This window comes from Macaca nemestrina, chromosome 14 (genome assembly GCF_043159975.1).
Source record: "Macaca nemestrina isolate mMacNem1 chromosome 14, mMacNem.hap1, whole genome shotgun sequence".
NCBI lineage: Eukaryota > Metazoa > Chordata > Mammalia > Primates > Cercopithecidae > Macaca > Macaca nemestrina.
In genome coordinates, this window is record NC_092138.1 from 5,195,089 (window position 1) to 5,218,280 (window position 23,192).

A 23,192-nucleotide genomic window follows, 5' to 3' on the forward strand; every position below is an offset into this window, starting at 1 on the left:
GAGACACACACACACACACACACACACACACACACGTGTGCACACGGAACCCAGTAGAGGCCCTGACAAGCATACCAGGCCCCCACACGCAGCAGGGCCGGGAGCTTGGGGTCAGCCATGGAGTGAGGCATGGGTGGGGGTGGCCTGTATCATGCTGAGCAGCCGCCCCACCAGGGCCCAGTGGTATCTGGGCACAGAGCCATCTTGTATGGTCAGCGTCCCACGCCAAACCTTAGTCACCCCTCACTTCTCCAAGCCCACCTGGAGGCCAAGGCCTACGTATGTCCCAGGTAGCATCAGAGCGTGAGACCCCCGTGACCTCCAGCGCAGCCAGCAACCCTCATCGGCCCAGCCTGGTTTCCAGGTGGAAAGTTGGCAGCTGCCTCTGCTCAGCCTTGCCAGGCCCCAAGGGGCTCCACTCTGGCCTGCGGTGAGTGGGAGCGGGGACACAAAGGGCCTGCCTGAACCCCATCCATAAACAGTTGAGGGAAGCAGCCAGCAGGGCCGGAACGTTCCAATGTCACCATCTCGCTCCCCTCGGGGGAACAGAGCATGCCTTTGTCTTTTTATCATTGCCTTCATCAAATATTTACAGAGGCTGACAGGCCATTTCACACAGGCCAGATATGAGCCAAAAGGGCTCTTCTCAGGACACGGGGGAGGTGCAGGTCCTGGGCACTTGGGAGGCACATGGTCCGGCATATAACCCTGGGCAGGGAAGGGAACGAAGGGCCCTCCCTGCGGGACCTGTCCGTAGCCCTCAGACACGCCCCACCTGGGGCTTAGGCGCTGGTTTTCTGCACACGGTGCCCAAGGCTAGAAACAGGCCAGGCCGGGCTGACACCCCAGCCCTGCTCCCACAAGCTCTGCAGCAGGAAGAATGAGCCGTGTGGCCAGGCACGTGTTCTCCACGTTCCACCTCCCAGGCTGCCAAGAGCATGCAGCGTGAGCACCCCACCTAGGACGGCACGCAGGGGCCTCGAGCCGTGAAGGCCGGGTCAGCAGCCCACCTGGACCCGTCCCCACTCCCCCTGCTCCTCCAGCCCAGGGTGAACACTAGGCAGCCTCGCTCGGGACAGTCTCAGCCCAGACAGCCCCGGTGTCCACAGATGGCAAGAGATAAACAGACAGTGAAACGCCCTCGGCCACACAGACGGGGTGTTAAGAGCACAGACTCATCTCAAGCAGGACCCTAAAGCAGGCAGAGTACAGCCACAGGATGGAAAGGATCGGTGGTACCGGGACCCTCTGCCATGAGCGGACGCCTAGGTCCTCACTGGGGAGGGGCTGCACACACACTAACTGTCCTTAAGAATCCATCCCAGTAAAAGCAAGGCCCCTTGCTGTTAGCATTTTATTTTCCTTTACCTTTAAAAAACATCACCTGTCCCTTTCTATCTTCAAATCTATTTCTGTGTATTTTTTCATCATCTTCTGTTTCGTTTCTAGCTGTTTTAAAGGTTTTTGCCCTTTTCCCTCAGCTAACCCTATTTCATCCTTCTCATAAATGCACCTAGCCAAGTTTATCCGCTTTCATGCCTCCCTTTTTAACCCTCTTTTTACAAATGGCACAGGTGGCTGTCTGTACAAAGCCCACTACAACCACCACACCCTGAGCCCATGTGGCCGTCTCACCTCTCAGCCACCCAATCCAGAGGCCCAAGAGGTACCCAGAGCAGGAGGGCCATGCTCCGGCGTCCTCTGGGCTCCGTCTTCCCCAAGCTCAGCCGCAAACGAGGGTGCCCAGTTCACTGCGTCCAACCACACCAAGCCAAGGGCACCAGAGGGACTGACAGGTTGAGGAACTGAGCACTGGCAGCCCAGGGTAGGCGTCCAATTGCCGAGAGGCTGAAGGGGACAATAGGCCATCACTGTCCAGCCAGCAACTGGGCTCCCCAACGCTGTGGCTCTCCCACCACCGCTGGCTCTCGAGGGAACGTGCAGAAACGTGCCCTCCTCCGGGCAGACACAGACAGCCTCGGGCCTCCCTCCTGTGAAGATCACCCAGCCATATCCAGCTGCCCCAGGACCTGCTACAACAGTGACAGACACAGGCTGGACAGCCCATCAGACAAACCTGCCCTGGACCTCTGGCTCGAGGGGCCAGAGCAAGGCCAGGCCTCAAGGAGGCACCCCATAAGCCATCCATGTCCCCAGGGGTATCAGAGTCAACAATTCCACTTGACGGACCTTCCCCACCCCTCAGCACCTTAACTCCTGCAACCCTCCATGGTGCGCACTCCCAGGTGGGGCCGAGGGCAGGGGAGGCTGAGACTAAGTCAGGCAGCATCCCCATGCAGTGCCTGCTCAGCACGGCCCACCACTCGCCCCCCTTGAGGGGATGGAGTGCCGGGCTGGGACTGCCCTGAACACACACACAACCTGCCCAACTGCTGCCCCTCCTAGTTCTTCTCCACAGCTTTGTGTTTTCTTTTCTTTTTCTTTTTTTTTTTTTTTTTTTGAGACGGAGTCTCGCTCTGTCACCCAGGCTAGAGTACAGTGGCGCGATCTCGGCTCACCGCAAGCTCCGCCTCCCGGGTTCACGCCATTCTTCTGCTTCAGCCTCCCCAGTAGCTGGGACTACAGGCGCCTGTCACTACGCCCGGCTAATTTTTTTGTATTTTTAGTAGAGACGGGGTTTCACCGTGTTAGCCAGGATGGTCTCGATCTCCTGACCTCGTGATCCGCCCGCCTCAGCCTCCCAAAGTGCTGGGATTACAGGCTTGAGTCACCGCACCCGGCCCATAGCTTTGTGTTTTCAATGCTTCTTCCAAAACACAAATTCACTACACTGCTCGAAACTCTTAATTAAAGACAAGAAATCCCAAGAGACCTGTCCGGGCAGATGTCAACAGCCTTGCAGCTGGCTGACCCAGGAAGATGGCTGCCTAACTTAAAGACACAGGACAAGGCCAGATAGGAGGCCCAGGGCATCTCTCACCGCCTGACGCACAAGCCCAGCCGCCACCGGGTGGAGTAGCGTAGCCTAGAGTCACCAACCTGGGCAGGGCTACAGTGGGAGGTCACGAGGTCCAGAGCTCAGGACTGTCCTCAACATTGGGGGAAGCCTGAAAACACGAAAATCAGGGGCATCTCGGCTCAGTCCTGGTGCCACCAGAACGGGAGAGAGGTGGCCCACTCAGACCCAGGCATCGGTCATCTTCCTTCTGGGAGGCCTGTGTGATCCCAGCACCGCCAGGCTGAGAAGCCACACTCCACAGAGGGCAAAGGGACTTGCCCACACGTCTAAGGTCCACACAAGGACCTCCAGCCACAGGGGACAGCATGGAGGTATGCAGCGTGTGTGGGAGCCTGGGTCCAGCTGGAGGGGGCCAGACTGGGACTGAGCCAGGCCTCTACCCACCCCGAACCGAGCCAGCGAGAGGATGACAAGTGGGTCTGACCCAGGCCTGACTCACACCTGAGAAGGCCCCGAGCCCGAGACTGCACCAAAGCTGCCCAGCTCAACTCCAGGTCTCGGGCAGCAAGGACAGGGGTGGAAGGACAATGGGGCAAGAGGGCAGGGCTGGACAGAGGGGCAGCAGGTCCAGGGCTGGGCTGGGAGTGGGCGCCCAGAGGGGGTCTGGGCTATTCACTTCACTGCACATATCAGCGCAGACGCTGTGATCATGACTTAGCAAAAATGCCCGAGAGTATAAAAAACGAGCTAAGAAGGGCATATACCAAAGTGAAAACTGCCATGTCAGAGGATGGAGGCTGTGGACAGCTCCTCCTCTGTCAGGCTTCCATGTCCATCATGTCATCTTCCCTAGGAAGCATCCCCTCCACAGTGGCCATCCCCCCCATCCCCATGAAACCCAATGCCCGGGCACCCTCCCCCAACTCAACAGAGTCGGTCCAAGGCTGGCAGGTGGGAGGAACAACACAGCCCTGTGAGGCCTGAGGAGGGGCCCCACCCAAAGCAGCTGGATGGGCAACAGGTGGGTTCCCATCAGCCTCCTCCTGCCAGCAAGCCCCGCCTGCCTGGGGAAACTGCAGCCGCTCAGCTCCCTCCAGGCTGACAGCAAGTCCTGGTAGCATCAACCACTCAACCTAACTGAGTTCCAGCTCAGGTGCCTCAGGCACCTAAAGGGAGGAGGGAGCTGGGCAACCCTGAGCCCCAGAACCACCCCAGCCTGCAGTCCACCCTCCTCAGGCTGTGCCACAACCCCTCAGGCCGTGCGGGTCCCACTCAGCCCCTGGCTGCCCGGGTGGACAGGACAACATCCTGTATTTTCCTGTACCTCAGTTTCCTGCTTAGTAAACTGGGAAGCTTTACTGAGGGGGGAATCGCAGCACCTCCCGCCCAGGGAGCAGATATGCCCCTAGAGCAGTGCCCCACTGACGTGAGCATGGTCACTTCTGTGTTAATAACAGCACTCTGACTTCCTCTAGGTCCCCCACAGGGACAGCCTAGCCAGGTCTGACCTGCACACGCAGCACCCGAGCCAGGAATGCACAACCTCACACGGTCCTACAGAAACACTACACAGGGCCAGACAGTGGCTCACGCCTACAATCCCAGCACTTTGGGTGGCCAAGGCAGGCGGATCACCTGAGGTCAGGAGTTCGAGACCAAGCTGGGCAAGATGGTAAAACTGTGTCTCTACCAAAAATAAAAAACTTAGCTGGGCATGGTGATGTACACCTATAAATCCCAGCTACTCAGGAGGCTGAGGCAGGAGAATCGCTTGAACCCAAGAGGGTTCCAGTGAGCTGAGATCACGCCACTGCACTCCAGCCTGGGAGACAGAGCAAGACTCCCTCAAGAAAAAAAAAGAAATGCCACACAGATCCAGACGGGGTCTCCATGCAAGACCACTGGCCCTAAACCTTCAGAAGACAATGCTGACAGATTTAACAACAGTAATAATAAAAGGCGGAGGGACTGTTCTGGATTGAAATTGACATGACAACCAGACACAACACGCGATCCTTGACTGGCTCCCGGATCCCTTCCCTGGGACGCGCAGTCCACCCATCTGAGACCTCACTGAGCGCCTCAGGTCCTATCCTGGAGTGCCTGGAGCATGGCAGGAGGTTGACGCGATGTGGGAGCATGCTCGTTCCTACCAGGAGACACAGGCTGAAGCACCCAGGGGTGAACGGCAAATGGGTCAGGAAATCACAGGCACAGATATACAGGACAGTGGCAAACACCAACAACTGGTAACTCCAACTTCTCTGTTGGTTTTTCCAAAGTTTTCCAAAATAAAACATTAGGGATACATGAAAACGAGACTGTTGGCAGAGAGGAAAAAGCTTTGCCAGGGTTGGCACAGAGGGTAGGGAGCTGGGGTGGCCACACAGGAGGGAAGGAAAATCATCAGGGCCCACAGATGCCTGGGTGTGGGAGCTGTGGGAAGGGAGGAGCCTGCAGATGCAGCGGGCATGTGTGCTGTGCTGTTCTCTGCAGGCCCGGGCAGAGGAGGGCTCTAGCGCACACAGACACTGACAGTCTTGAAGGGACAAGGTAACCAAGACAGACACAGCAGGCACGCTCCACCCACAGCCTGCCACCCCTCCTGACCAACAGAAACCCAGAAACTCACTATGCCCAGCCCCAGGGGACAGATCATAACCTGTTATACCAATCAAGCCTTTCCCAGATACACGCACAGTTACAGTTGGCCACACAAACCCATGCTAACCAAGGAGACCAGAGAATCCCTGCTAAATATTTCTCTTTATGGATTAAAATATGAACAAAGCCGCTTGAGAAATTGACCTTTTGGCTGCTTGGCCCCCACCTAACCACCCATTTGTTTCCCGCCATCAAATGTGGTTGTGATGCCTGGAGCTGTGGCAGCCCTACTGTAGCCATGAGGCCAAGCAAGACTAGGGACAAAATGCCAACATGGATGAGGACAGAAGAAACAGAGAGAAAGCCTCATGTCCCAGCTGATGTTGCTGAGCCACCTCCAGGACTGTCACATTGGCCATCTCCAGATTCCAGATTCTGAGTAGGATCAAAGGTCAGCATTGCTTCCCACAGTCAGCTCACAGCTGAGAATTGTCCCATCTCCCCCACCGGAGAGCAAGCACACACAGTGCCCAGAAAGCAGGGGTGAGGGGTGGATGGGTGGGGGAGTGGATACCAGAGGGAGCCCCAGTGACCCTCCACCACCAGTCAGCCTGTTACACCCCTCCCCGAGCCAGTCCTGGCTTATAAGATAACTGTAAAATGAAAGAAAAAAAAGAGGCAGCCCAACACCTTCCCCCTCGCACACTTCAAGAGCTTCACAACACAGCGGGCATTGTAAAGGCTCTGAGAAGTTCCTTAACACCTGCCTGACCCACCACTCCCCAAACACATCTAGTGACAGCACCCCTTCTGCAGCCAACCTCAACAAAGGGTTCAAAACAGCACTAAGACCAGTGAACGAACCTCAGAACCATGGCCTCTTGCAAAACGATAGCTTTAAAGACACTCCAGAGACAGATATCAAGTCGTGACACCTTGAACTGCAGCTATATATATATATATATATATATATATATTTTTTTTTTTTTTTTTTTTTTTTTTTTTTTTTTTTGAGACGGAGTCTCGCTCTGTCGCCCAGGCTGGAGTGCAGTGGCCGGATCTCAGCTCACTGCAAGCTCCGCCTCCCGGGTTTATGCCATTCTCCTGCCTCAGCCTCCCGAGTAGCTGGGACTACAGGCGCCCGCCACCTCGCCCGGCTAGTTTTTTGTATTTTTTTAGTAGAGACGGGGTTTCACCGTGTTAGCAGTTTTTTGTATTTTTTTAGTAGAGAGGGGGCTTCACCGGGTTAGCCAGGATGGTCTCGATCTCCTGACCTCGTGATCCGCCCGTCTCGGCCTCCCAAAGTGCTGGGATTACAGGCTCGAGCCACCGCGCCCGGCCTGCAGCTATATTTTTAAATGATATATACATGTAAACAAGACCTAGAAGATCCTATTCAAAAATAAAAGCAGTTGTGTTCACTTGGATTATGGGTGATTTTGTTTTCATTTCTGCAAACATCTTTTTTTTTGGAGACAAAGTCTCACTCTGTCGCCCAGGCTGGAGTGCAAGTGGCGCGATCTTGGCTCCCTGCAAGCTCCACCTCCTGGATTCAAGCGATTCTAGTGCCACAGCCTCCCAAGTAGCTAGGATTACAGGCGCCCACCACTACGCCCAGCTAATTTTTGTATTTTTAGTAGAGACAGGTTTTCAACATGCTGGCCAGGCTGGTCTCAAACTCCTGACCTCAGGTGATCCACCCACCTCGGCCTCCCAAAGTGCTGGGATTACAGGCATCAGCCACCACGCCCGGCCCATTTCTGCAAACATCTTTAATGTAGCTGTTGTGTTGTTTAAATTAATCAACTATTTTTAGAGACATTCTAGATTTATGGGAAAATTGAGCAAAAAGGAGAGTTCCCATACACTCCCTCACATCCACACACAGGTTCCCCTATTATTAACATCTTGCATTAGTGTGGTATACTTGTTATAACTGATAAACCAATATTGATGATTAACTAAAATCCAACATTTACACTTGGGTTCACTCTGGGTGCCGTACATGCTATGGGTTTTCACAAATGTATAATGACATGTATTCACCAGTAAAGTATCATACAAAACAGTTTCACTGTCCTGCAAATCTGCCTCTTCATCCCTTCCTTCCTCTAATCCCTGGCAACCACTGATCCTTTTTTTTTTTTTTTTTTTTTTACTGTCTTCATGGTTTCTCGCCTTTTCCAGAATGTCATCTAGTTGGAATCATACAATATGCAGCCTTCTCGGATTTGGCTTATTTCACTTAAATATTCATTTCTGGTTCCTCTCTGTGTTTTCGTGTCTTCATAGCTCATTTCTTTTAGCACTAAATAAGATTTCATTGTCTGGATGTGCCACAGTTTGTTTATCCATTCACCTGCTGAAGGACATCTGGGCTGCTTCCAAGTTCTGGCAATTATGAATAAAGCTGCTATAAACATCCGTGTGCAGGTTTTTGTGTGGACCTAAGTTTTTAGCTCCTTTGGGTAAATACCAAGGAACGCAGTTGCTGGATTGCATAGCAAGAGTGTGTTTAGTTTTATAAGAAACTACCAAAAGACCTTCCAAAATAGCTGTACCATTTTGCAATCCTACCAGTAATGAATGAGAGTTCCTGTCACTCCACATCCTCACCAGTATTTGGTGTTAGTGTTCTAGATTTTGACCATTCTAGTAGGTGTGCAGTGGGAGCTCACTGTTTTAATTTGCAATTCCCTGATGACTTATGATGGGCAACATCTTTTCATATGCTTATTTGCCATCTGTGTGTCTTCCTTGGTGAGGTATCTGTTAAGCTCTTTGGCCTATTTTTTTTTTAGCTGATTGTTTTCTTATTGTTGAGTTTTAAAAGTTCTTTTTATATTTTGGATAACAGTCCTTAAGCAGATGGGTCATTGCAAATATTTTCTCCCCAGCTGTGGCCTGTCTCCTCATTCTCTTGACAGTGTCTTTCACAGAACAGAGGCATTTAATTTTAATCAAGTCCAGCTTATCATTATTTTCTTTCAAGGACTGTGGCTTTGGTGTTCTATCTAAAGTCACTGCCAAAACTAGGTTTATAATTTTGGATTTTATATTTAGGCATATGGCCAATTTTACTTTTTGTGAGGGGTGTAAGCTCTATGTCTGGAATCATTTATCTCATGTGGATGTGCAGTTGTTCCAGTACCATTTGTTGAAAAGATGATCTTGTCTCTATTTTATTGCCTTTGCTCCTTTGTCAGAGATCAGTTGACTTTATTCATGAGGGTCTATTTCCAGGCTTGCTATTCTATTCCATTGATCAACTGGTCTGTTCTTTCACCAATACTGCACTGCCTTGACCACTTTTCTTCTGTCCTTTTTAAAAAAAGTTAATATAATTTAATGAGAGCTAACTTAAATTAGAAGTTGTAATCAAGTATTCTGGGAAATCCTTAGAATCCAATGCTCCAGGGAAGAGAACTGGATGTGAAAACTCTCAGAAGCAGGAAACTTGCAGACGGTGTTCAGGTTGCCAACCTCCAGCATCCCCGCTCAGGCCTCTCCACCCAGCTGGGATTCCCCAAAACGCAGCCCTGAACTGTCTACGGTCAGAGGCAGATCCTAGCTTGCTTTTCAAAAATCCCAGCTGCTGCTGTTCACACCCTTTTCCTTATCTGAGCTCAAGCGCTAAGGCAGCAGCGGCATGGGTGCCCACAGCTCTGGGCGGGTAGACAGGCAGCCCCGGGCACCAGCCTCCACCTGCTGGCTCGGCTTGCTCTCCACAGCTCTGCTGGAGACAACTGTTTACTTTGCAGAGGGAGCAAGAGGGGTGAAAAGAGGTTGACCTGAGGACCCTGTGTGCTCAGGTGAAACACACTTCTCTCAATAGTGCCCCCAGCCGTGAAGGGCAGCTAGCACCATCCGCACTGCACAAAAGGGTAAACCGAGGCTCACAAAAACAGGTGCCACACACTGGGAACATGGCAGGGCCCTCCTAACCCTGAGGTATTTTGTGTGCACCAGCGCAGGGTGGCCGGGACCTTTGGGTGATGTGCTTCCTGGCTGCAAGGCTCCCAAACCCCGCTTCCCATCACGGCAGGCAGATGCTGATGCCCCATCGTGGCTGCACAGCCAGGGCGGACCACAAGGGAGACCCAGACACACGGCCCAAACCTCTGCTGGGCCAGGTCAAGTTCTTCTCCACCAACGAGGCGACCTAAAGCTTCATGCCATCACCTTGGGTATCTTCCAGCTGCAGCCTGAAGCCAGGCCCAAGCCACAGGCCCTGAGAGACACCTACAAGATGCCTATGGGCATAGAAGGGCTGCAGGTCCCAGCTGTCCTGGAAGGTGAGGGGCCAGCCCCACCCAGACCGTGGACTCATGGTGGCCAGCAGGGTCCAGGGGTGGGAAGAAGGGTAACTCCCGAGGGAAGGGACCGTTGTCTTTAAGGTGCAGTACAGTTCCCAATTTTGTCTGAGCACCTAAAACTCAGCATCTGCTGCCCATTGCATGAATCATGTTTTGAAACAGTGCTGGCATCCTGGAGCACCCTCCTGTCCTGGGCAGGCCCTCTGGGCACGGTGATGAGCTCCTCTCTCCAGGCCCCCCTGAGACACAGTCCTGGCCTATCCCTGCACTCCTGGGGTGCCCACCCAGGCTCCCAACTCAGATCAGCCTGGGAGATCCCACTCCCACGAGGACCACCCTTGGCCACCTACGAAGCACTCAGATTAAGCACATCCCAAGCCAAGGCCTGCTCTTCCCCCAAATCCACATTTCCTCCTCCCGCACGAGGACAGCAGCCGCATCCTGTCAGGCCCAAAGCTGCTGCCACCATAATTCCTACCTACCTTTCTCTCTCTCTCTCTCTTTTTTTCTTTTTTGATATGGAGTCTTGCTCTGTTGCCCAGGCTGGAGTGCAGTGGTGCAATCTCGGCTCACTGCAAGCTCCGCCTCCTGGGTTCACAACATTTTCCTGCCTCAGCCTCCTGAGTAGCTGGGACTACAGGCGTCCACCACCACGCCTGGCCCTTTTTTTTTTTTTTTTTTTGAGATCGAGTCTTGCTCTGTCGCCAGGCTGGAGTGCAGTGGCACAATCTCGGCTCACTGCAACCTCTGCCTCCTGGGTTCAAGCGATTCTCCTGCCTCACCCTCTCAAGTAGCTAGGATTACAGGCACCCACCACCATACTGACTAATTGTTCTGTATTTTTAGTAGAGATGGGGTTTCACTGTGTTGGCCAGGCTGGTTTCGAACTCTTGACCTCAAGTGATCCACTCATCTCAACCTCCCAAAGTGCTGGGATTACAGGCGTGAGTCACGGCGCCCGGACGATTCCTACCTTCTCTACCTTCAGATCTGATGTAAATCCTGTGCTCTCCACCTTCAATTGCACCCAGAATCTGATGCTTCCCCCTCCCCGCCTCTATCCCACCCAGTACCAGCCCTGTAGTCTCACACCTAGACAGTGGCAGTCACCTCCCTGCTGGTCCCCTGCCTCTACCCTCATCCCCAACTGTACCCAAGGTGGCCAGAGAGATCCTGTCAAAACCTGACTCCACTCGGCCCCTCCTCCGGCCTCCCTCAGAGCTCCCCAACCTGCCCAACACGTTTCCGGGTCTTGCAGCTCTGTCTCCCATGGTGGTGACTTGTCCTGCTCACTACGGTAGCCCCAGGCCTAGAACCAGGACACACACTCAACAAATGCTCACTGAGTCAACGTACACACAAGCCTGCGCTGTTGAGACCCAGGCACAGGCCTCTGGAACCTTCTGGAACATCTGCTCTCTCCCCTTCTCTTGATGATATCTTTTGTCTAGCTGTCCATCATCAAAGCTTTACCCAACCTGAGAGTAAGCCCCCAGCTATCCCAGGAAATGACAGGGCAGAGGTGGGGGATGCAACTCTCAGGGCCCACGAGATCCTCCCGCTGACCTGGAGCTTGTCCTGGACTCGGTGGCCACTTGCTTCCCAGAGCCTGACATGGTCATGGCACTGTCACCAAGTCTAGGTCCTCACAGCCCAAGTGCCCCAATCCTGTCCTCCCCGGGAGTCTCCAGCAGGCCCCATCTCACACCTCCTGGGCCTCTCCAGCCCTGATGTGTCCTGGCCCCTTTGTCTCCCTTGCTGTGAAGTGGTCTATAAGCTGTCCCCATCTGGGTCTGTCTGGTATCCCAGTGGCCACCTCTAGGTCACCTGGGTCTGTTTTATCCTCTGGAAAAGCAGCCACCTAGAGGAGGGCCCAAGATCAAGCCTGGAGATGCGGGTGACCCGTGAAGCAGCCAGGGCACGTGTGGACATTCGCATCCGCATTTAATGTGAGGAAAAATAAGAACACTGACCCTCAGCTGCCCCAGCCACATCCCGGGCACTCCGCAGGGCCTGCAGACACAAATGCAGAGGCAGGATGTTTCTGCCACCACGGAAGGTTCCAGTGCTGCGGGAGGGCGTGTCCAGCTGCCCTGGCAGACCTCCTAACACGCTGACGAGGAATGAGAAAACACAAGCTTTGGCAAAGGCAAATCAAACGAGCAGCATGTGGGGGCTGGCCCTCCACACATCTGAGCCAGGGCTGGGGTCCTCCCTCCAGGGCTCAGAGAGCAGCACAGCTACGCTCGAGTCCCATGGCAGCCTGGTCCTGATTCAGCTCAGCCAGGCGCCCGCGAGGCACGGCTGAGCCACGGAAGCACCTGCTTCTAGCAGAAAACAAGCTGTGGTGCCTGAGCCTCAACGTGTCCCCCATGACGGTGACCTGCACAGGCTGCTGTCTGTCATCGCTGCGGACACACCCCTTGCCACCACCACTCGGGGACAGAAGCACCACTGAGAGCTCAGTGCCCACATTTCTGCCCTGGTGGCAGGGGGGGGAAAGCCCGTCTGCACAGGCCTTTCAGGCAGCTAGCGCCAGCCTTTTTTGCCAACTAACCCAAAACCATGGTCAGCATGGCGCAGAAAACATCTCACCCAGGAAAACGAATTCAGTGCTGGCATCCAAATGATTTCAAATCACAACTCTCCCAATAAAACCAAGCACTTCAGAGAATTTTAAAAAGGGGTGACCACCAGCCAAATCGGGTCAAGCCTTCTGATTGTCTTGCCCCAGTGAGTGCGTGCCACGCACCTCCTCTGTGCTCAGCACTGGCTCGCCCCCTTGTCTCCTCTTCTCCCCATGTCAGCTGGGTCAGGGCTGAAAGCAGGTGAGGCTGGCAGCCAGGCCTCCAACAAGAGGCCATCGGTGCAAAACACGCGGGCTCTCCAGTGCCCCAAACCCTGGCCGGAGGCTGCATGGCCCATGACATGCAGAGGGCCTGCCTAGAAAGGTGATAAGGATCCCACCTGCAGGGGACGGTGGGCCAGCTCAGCACTGGCACTGGCGGGGCTGCTCATGGCTGGGAGAGAGGGTGTCGGGTGGCTAGGCTGTCCTTGGAGGATGGTGGGGGGACCACCCGCTTGGCACAGGCTATACAGGGCGAGTCTCCACGGGCATTATCCACTCCCAGACCCAGGAAGATGGACAGGACACTGAGACACCCGGCTGGGCAGGACACGTCACTCCTGCCCCCTCTGGGCAGCACCAAGCAGCAGCAAGACCTACTTTGTAACTTTCTGGAACTAGCAGCAGCACCCCCACCCTTAGTCCTCTGTAGGACTCACACCGCTCTGCCAGGGCCCAGCAAGTGCTGTGAGCCAAGGATCAAGGAATGCACGTCTCCATGAAGTAGAAAGACCCCCACGCTGGGTGCAGGCCCCAGCACCACCTCGGGAAACTCAGGTTCCAGCCCTGCCACAGCAGCTGAGAGGCAGCGGCACCGAGGTCCTAAGATCCTGTGTCCCCCAAAGTGGGGAGCTGCTAACAGGGAGGGGTCAGTGTTGTTAAAGGGGGTGAAAACCAAGCTTACTCCAGGTCCCCAAGGGAGACACAGCAGAAACAGGAAGGTCCAGGAAAGGCGAACAGGCTGCCTCCCTGGGTCTGAGTTGGCTAGTTTTTCTCAATCTGGGGACCTATGGCCAGCTCAAAGGTGGAGGCAAGTGAGAGCAGGAGCCCTGAGCCACATGGAATAGTGTTGGTCCAGCAACCTGGGTAGCCAGGAAGGGCAAGGAAGTCACAAAAGTTCAACACCAAAACGAGGAGGGAACAAGGTTGTGCTGACCCAACAGAAGGTGGCAGAGCAAGTGGTGGCCACGGCACCACACCAGGATTTCCCCATTGTGCCGTACTGTGGCCTCACCACTCCCCAGAGGAGGGTCTTATAGGTCAGGCCAGTGACCCAGATCGGCATCCCCAGTGTAGCTGGGCCGGCTATGGCAGGAGGCAGATGCTCCCAGAGCCGACACGGAGCCCCAGGCTACCCCACACCCTGTCTGACAGTACAGGGGTCTGCAGGGGAACCAGGGCTGGCCAAAGATGGCCACAGGAACACAGGACATGTGGGCAAGGAGGAAGGCGGTGGGATTCTGGTGTTTTACTTCCTTCTTTGTTACCGTAATGTGTTCTGCTGCCAAGAATGAAAGTTTATTCAAGAGAAGAATGACAGGGAGGTATTTTTAAACAGCTTCTCCCACAAAAAACAGTGCATGTTCCAGCTTTGCACATCTGGAGAATTCAGAAGGTGAAACACCTCACTGCCCTTAGATGTGAGATAAATAAACATCACCCTCTCCACGGAGCTCTTTCAACGCTAATTATCAAAGGAAATCAGACATCCTCCAAGCCAGGCTTACTAGGTCCACATGAAGGCGTTTCCCCGTCTGGCAGGGAACCCTGAAAAACACAAGTGACCCCCACCAGCGCCTCTCAGTTCTCCAGGGAGGCCCCCCGGCCTGCGGAGGGCAGGAAGGGGAACAGAGCCCAGGCACCTGGGCAGACTGCAGGTGCTGCAGGCGTAGGGGAATAAAGGGATGGAGGCCAAGAGCAATTCCAAGAAGGGCTCCTGGCTGAACGCAACATCTCCCTAGACCCTCCCTCCGCTGTGTAAAGCGTGACTCCCAGGAACCCTCTCCATGCCCAGAATGCTGGGGTCATGTGCCGGATGGCATCTCCACACTGTGGACTAAGAGAGCCCCTCCCGGCACAAAGCCAACACACCTAGAGAAGGAGCGGCCACCTGTCGCCCTTCCCTGGCAGGGTGGCCCCTCTGCTCAGTGAGACCTGACCCCACATCCCACCCGGGAGCACACTCCCCTTGTGGAGTCCAACGCCCCTCCCACAGCCCTGATCTCCCTGCAGCCCTACACCCCACCCTCTTCCATTCCACACGCCCACCAGCCCCTGGCCCACACCCACGACATCACACAGGCAGCCCCATCAGTCCCTCCAATAGCTCTGCACAAAGTCAGCCTGCACCACTCTACACACAGGCAGGGGCCCTCCTCCCCTGATCCCACAGTGCCCTGCCATCTCCTCACTGGCGACCTTGGGGGCTGCTCCCCTCAGTCCTCAGTTTGTGATGAGGCAGCTTCCAGCACAGCCCAAAACACACCAGGTTCCCAGCAAAGGGGGGGCTATTCTAAGCGGGTCCAGACTCCCTCTCATGGAAAACCCTCTCAGATCAGCACAGATAGAGGGAGCTGATCCCAAATGACACACATCGACCAGGGACAAATGTTGGAGGTACTTCTTCTGGGGGAGGTGCAGGGAAACCACCAGTTTGGGGCACCAGTAACATCCCGGCAAGGAACATCAACATATAGACAAGAAGCATATAGACCAGAAGCACCTCCAGGTTGCTGTTCCCATCTAGAGTCATGGAGCAAGAGACCCCTGGACAGAGGCCAGGCTCCACCCCATGCCCGCAGGGGACAGACCCGGAGACAGAACTGCTTGCCTCTCCTTAAAGGGAATGGGAACGAACAAGCTCCAAGAGTCACATGCGCCCGAGATGCCCCAGCCAAATCAGCAGGCTCTGGCTGCTGAGATCTAACTCAAACCCAGTCTGCGGCAGCACCCCTGCTCCATCCGCCAGCCTGCACAGGCAGCGCTGGGAGGCAGCACCTGAGGGTGCTCGGGTCGGTGGGCAAGAGCAGGAAGACTGCTCACCAGAATCAAAGTCATCTCCCCTTTCAGGACCTCTCTTCCCTCTGCCTTCCCTTGCAGCAGGAATGCCCAGCACACCCCAGGACCCCCAGATCACAGCCCCCTGCCCCACCCACCGCCTTTCCCGTACCATCAGAACCTGCAGGGCCATGAAGAAGGGGAGCTGTTCAGTCCCTCCTAAGGACCTCACACAATGCCACTGACCCCTGCCTTGAAAAGCCACATCTCCAAGGCAGAACCAAGAGGTGGTGGAGAGGCAGGTCTCTGGAGCTCTTTGTCTTGGGAGAAAGGCTGACGACAGGTCGACACCCACGGAATCAGCCAGGCTTGCACACACATGCAGGCCACCCTGTAGGGGCCCGAGGATATAGCAACTGAATCCCATTTCTGAACCAAAAATACAAGCGTCCTGCAGTGTGGCCAGCAGCCCTAGAACACAGCTTGCCCCAGCTAGCCCCAGCCCGGTGTCAGGCCCGGACTGGATGGCCAGCTAACTTTACAGGCCAACGAAGTACCTTTACACCTCCAGCCAGCACTCTCCCAGACTGGCTCACGCCTGACAGCTGCCCTCCTCCAAGGAGGGAGGCTTATAAACACCCCCTGGACAGGCATGGCCTCTGCTTCCAAGGCTGGCCCAGGACAGCTAGGGTGGCTGTTTATATAATCTTCCAGGGCTGGGGCTGACACCACGGAGATGGCAGGATCATGAAAAATGCATACCCAGAGCCTCTGCAGCCAAGATAACCCCCACCCGCATTCTGCATGACTCGGTTTTAAGACCTCTCACACGTCCATTTTGTGAACAAATAGAGTTCTCAGAACAGCAGAGGCGACTAACCACACTTCCAGGCCTTGCCCAGCCGGCCCCAGAGCTCTACCAGGCACCACCTCTGGGTCACAGGCCCAGGGTCAGAAGCAGTTTCTGCAGGTATCCCTGCTAGGGCAGCCACAGCTTGCCGGACACAGGAAAGTACTAATTTATGGGCAGCTCAGAGCCCCCAAACCACTCTATAACTGCACACACCGGGCCTTGAAGCCTCCATACTGTTTTGCAAAGACACAACAGTCCAGACTCCCTGGGTCATTAAAGTAGGTCATCAGGACTGGAGAAGCATCAGCCTAAGAGACACAGCCTCCGAGGCCCACTCTCCAGGGCCCTCTCTATGCCCACAGCGCGCACACTTACACCAAAAGCACACCAGAGGCCTGCCCTCGCCACCAGCTGACTCACAAACCGCAACCTGCGCACGGACACAGCCGGGCCGCACATGCAGTCCGCACACCTGGTACGCATCCTGCCGGCCACCCACACAGAGGGCGACGCACATGGAGCTCCGTCGCCCCCAGGGCTTCTTAAGGCCAGGCGCAGGAGCAAGGACGGGCCCAAGGACGACTCGCGCAAAGACCCTGCGGAAAGCCCCCTGCGTGCTGGGGCGCCCTCACCTGAAGCTCACACCAGGCCACCTCCACCCAGGTCTCCGTGTCCAGCCCCTTGTAGACCGTCTTGAAGGAACCGCGGCCCAGCTCGATGTCGAACTTGAGGAAGCGGCCGTCCAGAGAGGTGGCCACAGCCTTGAGATCGTCCTCGTCGTCCTCCTCCTCTTCGGGCTCGTCCCGGCGTGTGCGCCCGGGCTCAGGCTTCGCCTCGGCCGCCCCCTCATCCTCCTTCCTCACGGTCGCCGCCGCCTCCTCCCTGGGGCCGCCGTCGGGGTCAGGCGCGGTTTCGACAGCGGCTGCGATGGGGTCCGGGCAGGGCTCCTGCGCGCCCAGGGGCTCGGGGCCGGCGTCCGCGGGGGCTCCGGGGGCTCCGGGCTGCGCGGCCGGCGCTGCGGGCGCGGGGGCGGCGGGGCGTCCGCGGGCGCGCTCCGCGATGAGGCGGCGCGTCTTGCAGAGCAGAAGCACCCGGCGCTGCAGGGGCTGCGGGGGCTGCGGGCCCGGTGCCTCGGCCGCCTCCAAGCCGGGCGGCTCCTCCTGGTCCGACTCTACCACGCTGCGCCGCAGGAAGCGCTGGGGCCCCGGCCGCGCCGCCTTCGCCCGAGGCTCCGACATGCCCGCGGGCCCCGCGCCGCGCCCGGGCTCCATCAGCGCGCCGGGGGCGTCTCGGCGGCCGCCATCGCCGTCCATCTCTGTGGGCCAAGGACACAGGCCCGCGTGAGCGCCGGCCCTGCCGCACCTGCCCAGGCCGCGGAATGAGACAGCGCCGCCCCGGGTCCGCGCCCTGCCCAGCCCCGACCGCGGAGAGAGCCTGCGGGGGCCGTCTCTGGGGGCCCTGGGAAAGGGGGGCTGCAGACGGGACCAGAGGCTCGGGTTGGGGAGGAGGGGTCCGTGCCCTGCTCAGCCTCAGGCTGCGGAGAGGGACGGGCCTGTGGTGTCCCTGGAACCCTGGGAGAGAGGACCTGCTAGGGTGTCTCTGAGGGCCCCGGAGGCCGGCAGAGGGATCTCGCGCCCTGCCCAGCCCCGGCCCGGGAGGGTCCTGCTAAGCTGCCCCGGAGGTAGCTGTAAAGGGGATAGGGAGGCCCTGGGGCGGGAGGAAGGCACCGGCCTGGCGGCGGCTCCACAAAGGACGCGGGCCCGGGGCGCGGGAGGGGCGCGCGGGGAGGGGGCTGCAGCGCCGCGGCGCGCACACAAAGGCGGCGAGCGGCGTTGGGGGGAGGCTCGGCACTCACAGGGCGAGCGGACGCCGTCCATGCCCGCGGCCCGGCGGCCGGGGCTTGCGAGGAGGGCGAGATCACGCTTCGGGGCCGGGGTCCGAGTTCCAGGCGAGGTCCGCGCTGGGGTGGGGGCCGCTGCGCCGCTCCGGCTCCTGCGCGCTGCTCTCTCGGGCCGGGCCACTGCGGGGCCGCGCTCCCGCGTGCTCCTGCCGGCTTCGCGCGACTCCGCTCCCGCACCGGCTCCGACCCGGCGCGCGGGGAGGGCGGGGCTCCGTTCGCCCCGCCCCGGACCGGCGCAGGGGGCTGGGCCTGGCACGCCCACCTGGCTGCGGACGGGCGGGCGGGTGCGCGCGGCCACCTGCGGGCCGGCTACCTGGGGTCCCACCCGCGGCTCTTTGCTCGAGGTAGCTCTCCTGGCCTCTGAAGTTCTTTGGAACGCTCCGCAGGGTTGTCAGCTGCAGAGGACCCTATTTGTTCCTGAGAGGAGGCAGCAGGCTCAACGCCTCAGCACGCCGCAGCCCGGCGCGCCAGACCTCAGGGCCCGGTGCTAGGACAGAATGGGCAGGCTAGGAAGAAAAGGACCAGGGGTACCGCCACCCTCGGGAGCCTAGCCTGGGGCTAAGCCTGGTGGGAGTCAGCATGTCATTTCCTGCCCTCACTTCACCACCAGGAACCATGAGGACCTCATCATCACCCAGGGAGGCACTGGTGACCATTGTGCCCATTTCACAATCTAGAGCAAACTGAGGCGCCAAAGGCAGAAGTTATATACTCTAAATCCCAGAACTTCCACGACCGAGGCTGAGCTGGAATGCCTTGGATGGGATATGGAGAGGCTTCCAGAAGCCCCTTGACCCAAAGTGTTCTTCCTTCCCACTTCTGCCAGATGCCACCTCTCCCAAGAAGTCTTCCATGATCTCTCTGTCCTTCCCCCACTAGACCCCCATGGACAAGCCCTCTCTTGGGCGTCTCTGGCCATAATGCAGCAGGTGACCTGTGTCAGTAACCATACTGCTAAGTTCTGAGCCCTGCTCCTGTCAACGCCCTGAGCTAACACCTCACTCTCACCCCAGCCTGCATGATCCTAGGTGAGGAAACTGAGGCATAAGGGAGATACCAGAGTATTCTTATCTCAGTCCCCATCTCCCTGGGCTGACACCCCCATCAGATACACACACACTTCCAGAGATGAAAAGATGCTTGTGGGCTGCTGGCCCTGGAGCCCCTGGCACAAAGTAACTCGTGTGGCATAAAAGCCAGCAGAGGTGATATCTCACCTTCGCAATGTAGAGGGAAGAATATGCTAAGCCAACTGTTACCCAGAGAAGCAGGACTTCCTGGAGCCCTGCTGGACACTGGCATTGGCTGAAACTAACTTGTGAGGGGCAATAGTGCACATGCCTTCCCAGCTCTGGGTTCAGCAGTGCCACCCTGTAGCCTGAAGTCAGCAATGCTGGGAGTATTTACACTATGGAAGTTGGCAGACACCTCAAATCAGGACTTTTCTCCCCAGAGAGCCAGTGGTTAAACAGTGTGCTAGGTGTGGGGCTATGCATTTGGCACTTGCCTGTTATTTATATAATCTAATCCTCACATCTACCTTGTGAGACAGGCGTGCACTCCGGGGATCGAGTCCGCTGGCATGAGCCCAGAGCTCACACGAGGAGGAGGCCAAACAGCAGATGCCAGCTCTGCAGGATGGAGAGGCCTGAGGGACAGGGATCTAAGTTGCACCTCCTGGGGCAGGAGTCTTCCAGGTAGAGGTCAAGGGTGGAAAAGGATATTTTGTCTTCCCTTTGGAGGCTAAAGACCCCCTAACCTTGCCCCTAACCAGCTGAGTGAACTTGGGCAAGTCCTGATCCTTCCTGAGCCCCAGTATCCAGCCCTGCAGAGCGGGCTGGTCATCCTGCTTGCCCACCTTAAAAGGCTACCAATTCCTTGTGGATTCAGTCAGTCTAGGAAGGGCACCATGTCCACAGACCTGTTCATGGTGGGTGTGTTCAAGCCTATCCAAGGGAAAACCAGGATGGGATAGAGCTAAGCATGTTCTGAGACCAGCACACACCTATCTGGCCTCCTCCTGCTCCCAACAGGCCACACTGGCAGTGTGTGGGCAAAGTACCTGCCAGCATTGGAGGAGGTTCATAAGCACCCATGGCTGCTGCCCACCCACACTTGTAGATATGCGTGGGAAAGGATGGCTACACCCAAGGGAGCAGCCCAGGCTGTGGGGAGTGGGGGACAGCCTGTCCCTGAGAGAGCACTGTGTGCTCTCTGAGCCCTTGGGATGAATTCACGCATCCCTGCTTACACGCCTCCCATGGTGGAGAGCTCATTCTCTCTGCCAAGCCATGACCATTAGAGTACACAGCTAAGTCAGTAGTGGACAGGTCACAGTTTCCTCTGCAAGGAATCTCAGGCTGGGCTCAGGAGCAGCTCAGCATCCTGGCAGATGGAGCCTGAGGGATCCTTGGACCGACCTTGGAAGTCAGGACTTCACAGCACTGGCTATGTGCCCTTTGGCAGGTCACTAGATATCTCTGAGCTTCCATCTCCCTGCTGCTAAGACGGGGAGTGTACGTACTGTAGTCTGCTTTGCTGGGCGTCCTGAGGCTGCATGATCCAGGGTCATGATGCCAGCATTTGTCTTTTGGAGGTTTGTTTTTTGTTTTCTATTTTTGTTTTTGTTTTTGTTTTTTTGAGATGGAGTTTCGCTTTGTTGCCCAGGCTGGAGTGCAGTGGTGGGATCTCAGCTCAGCTCACAGAAACCTCTGCCTCCCAGGTTCAAGCAATTCTCCTGCCTCAGCCTCCTGAGTAGCTGGGATTACAGGCGCCCACCAGCACGCCTGGCTAATTTTGTATTTTTAGTAGAGACGAGGTTTCACCATGTTGTTCAGGCTGGTATTGGACTCCTGACCTCAAGTGGTCCACCCACCTCGGCCTCTCAAAGTGCCGGGATTACGGGGCAGCATTTGTCTTCAATGTTTAGAACAGATGAGTACATTGAGGTCTCGCCCAGAGACTTTTCAACTTTAAGTAACTTTCTCAAGGCCTCAGAGTGGAGGCAGTGACCTCCATCCACAGCTATCACCTTAGCTTCCACAATGCCAAGGAGCCCCTTTGGTGAAACAAGTTTCTTCCAAGTCCAGGCTGTGCTCCAGCCTGCCCCAGCCAGTGGGCACGTGCAGGCACACACCTGCTCCATGCAGATGCAGTTCCAGGAGCTGGGCCCCAGCAAGCAACAGGACCATGGTGTCAGTTTGCTCATCTGTGAGATGGGCATAATGGTCATGCCCAACAGTCTTGGCAACAGAAGGCTTTCAACAAATGCTCATGAAAGAAGGGAGGAAGGGAGATGGGGCCAGCCTCACTGCCTCTGCTCACATCAGGGCCTGTCGAGGGTCACTGGGTAGAAGGAAGAGCAGGGTCTGGCCATGTCCAGTGGGAGCTCAGTCTACAATTGCCCCCTGGGGTAGGTCTGCCTCTGAGTGGAGTCAGGCAACCTATTTAGTGCACAGGTCCAGCATGGCCAGGCCACTTGCCTGAATGCCCCCTGGGTCACACCATGGGGAGGACACCCTGGTAGGAGCATCAGATGGGGAGGACAGTGCTGGAAGAGCAGAGCCCAGGGAGGCCAGGCAAGTGGCTTGGGGGAATGCAGGAAGACCTGTGACCTGAGGAAGGGTATGGGGACAGGACAAAGGCCTGACAGTGTGTGGTGGCAGGAAGGTGGCAGTAGGTGGGAGCAGGTGGGCTGTGGAAGCTTGGGCTCCTACTCCTGGAAGATGATGTCAGAGAATGGAAAGGGCATGACGAGGCTGCAGTATCTTCGTGCTGTGGGTCATAGAGCCTCAGGACAACCAGCAGGATGGAAGCTCCCGGTGGGTAGGGCCTGAGGTAGGCAGGTCGGCGGGTACGGGATGACGCAACGCTTCTGACTCAGCTGTGACGGATGAATGGTTGAAGAACTTGTTTCCTTCCAACAACAGGGTTCCATTAGAAATCTTCTGAAGTATGACACACAAATCAGAAAATGATCCCCAGTTTCCCAAGTCAACACTTCACTATGTAGGACTTTATTTGCGATTCTAGGGAGAGGTGAGATTTGGGGTAATGCTCTGTTCTGGTAAGGCAGATTATACAGCTAAAAGGAGGCCAGGTGCAGTGGCTCACACTTGTATTCCCAGCACTTTGGGAGGCCAAAGCGGGCGGATCGCCTGAGGTCAGGAGATCCAGACGAGCCTGGCCAACATGGTGAAACCTTGTCTCTACTAAAAATACAAAAAAATTAGCTGGGCGTGGTGGTGTGTGCCTGTAATCCTGGTTACTCAGGAGGCTGAGGCACAAGAATCGCTTGAACTTGGGAGGCAGAGGTTGCAGTGAGCCAAGATTGTGCCACTGCACTCCAGCCAGGGCAACAGAGTGAGACTGTGTCTCACAATAACAACAAAAACAAAAACAAAAACAAAAAAGGCCACGCACAGTGGCATGCGCCTGTAATCCCAGCTACTCGGGAGGCTGAGGCAGGAGAATCGCTTGAATCTGGGAGGCAGAGGTTGCAGTGAGCCAAGATCACGCCATTGCACTCCAGCCTGGGCGACAAGAGCAAAACTCCGTCGCAAAAAAAAAAAAACAAAAAAAAAAAAAGAAAGAAAAGAAAAAAGAAAAGTAAAACTGCAAATACAGAAGAAAAGAGAGTGCACGGTTGTGGGAGGAAGGCAGAGTCACCCTGACCTCCCCCGCAGCTCCTCTGGCCTTGGTTTTTCTATCTGTATTGTGGGCCCCGCTGGGCCATCTCAGCTGCTGGTAGGAGTCACTGTCAGACCTGCATGACCCTGTCTCACGCCCTCTAGCCCAGTGAGTCTTGCACACAGCTACCCTGCAGCATCTCCAACGCCTGAGGTGCACCCCAAGCCCTGGAGATTCTGCTGTGTGGGATGGGGTGGGCCTGGCCTCAGGTGTTTGAAAGCTTCCAGGTGGTCCTGCGGAGACTCCACGTGCTGCGAGGGTCTGGCACACAATGGCACTCAATAAAA

The 23,192-nt window shown here is 56.3% G+C and overlaps 1 protein-coding gene across 14 annotated transcripts in view; it reads right to left on the reverse strand.

Moving 5' to 3' along the window:
• LOC105498871 (WNK lysine deficient protein kinase 2) overlaps positions 1–18,381 on the reverse strand; it is a 142,166-nt gene extending 123,785 nt beyond the window's left edge. For 10 of the 14 annotated variants that reach the window (XM_071077540.1, XM_071077539.1, XM_071077537.1 and 7 more), the window contains exons 1-2: positions 18,172–18,381; positions 16,949–17,631 (exon numbers count right to left, since the gene is read on the reverse strand). In XM_071077540.1, the coding sequence (XP_070933641.1) occupies positions 16,949–17,629 (681 nt within the window). In that variant the 5' untranslated portion in view covers positions 17,630–17,631; positions 18,172–18,381. The remainder of the gene's footprint in view (positions 1–16,948; positions 17,632–18,171) is intronic. The other 4 variants (XM_024786742.2, XM_024786741.2, XM_024786739.2 and 1 more) reach the window with 1 other exon arrangement.
• Between the last annotated feature and the right edge of the window lie 4,811 nt (positions 18,382–23,192).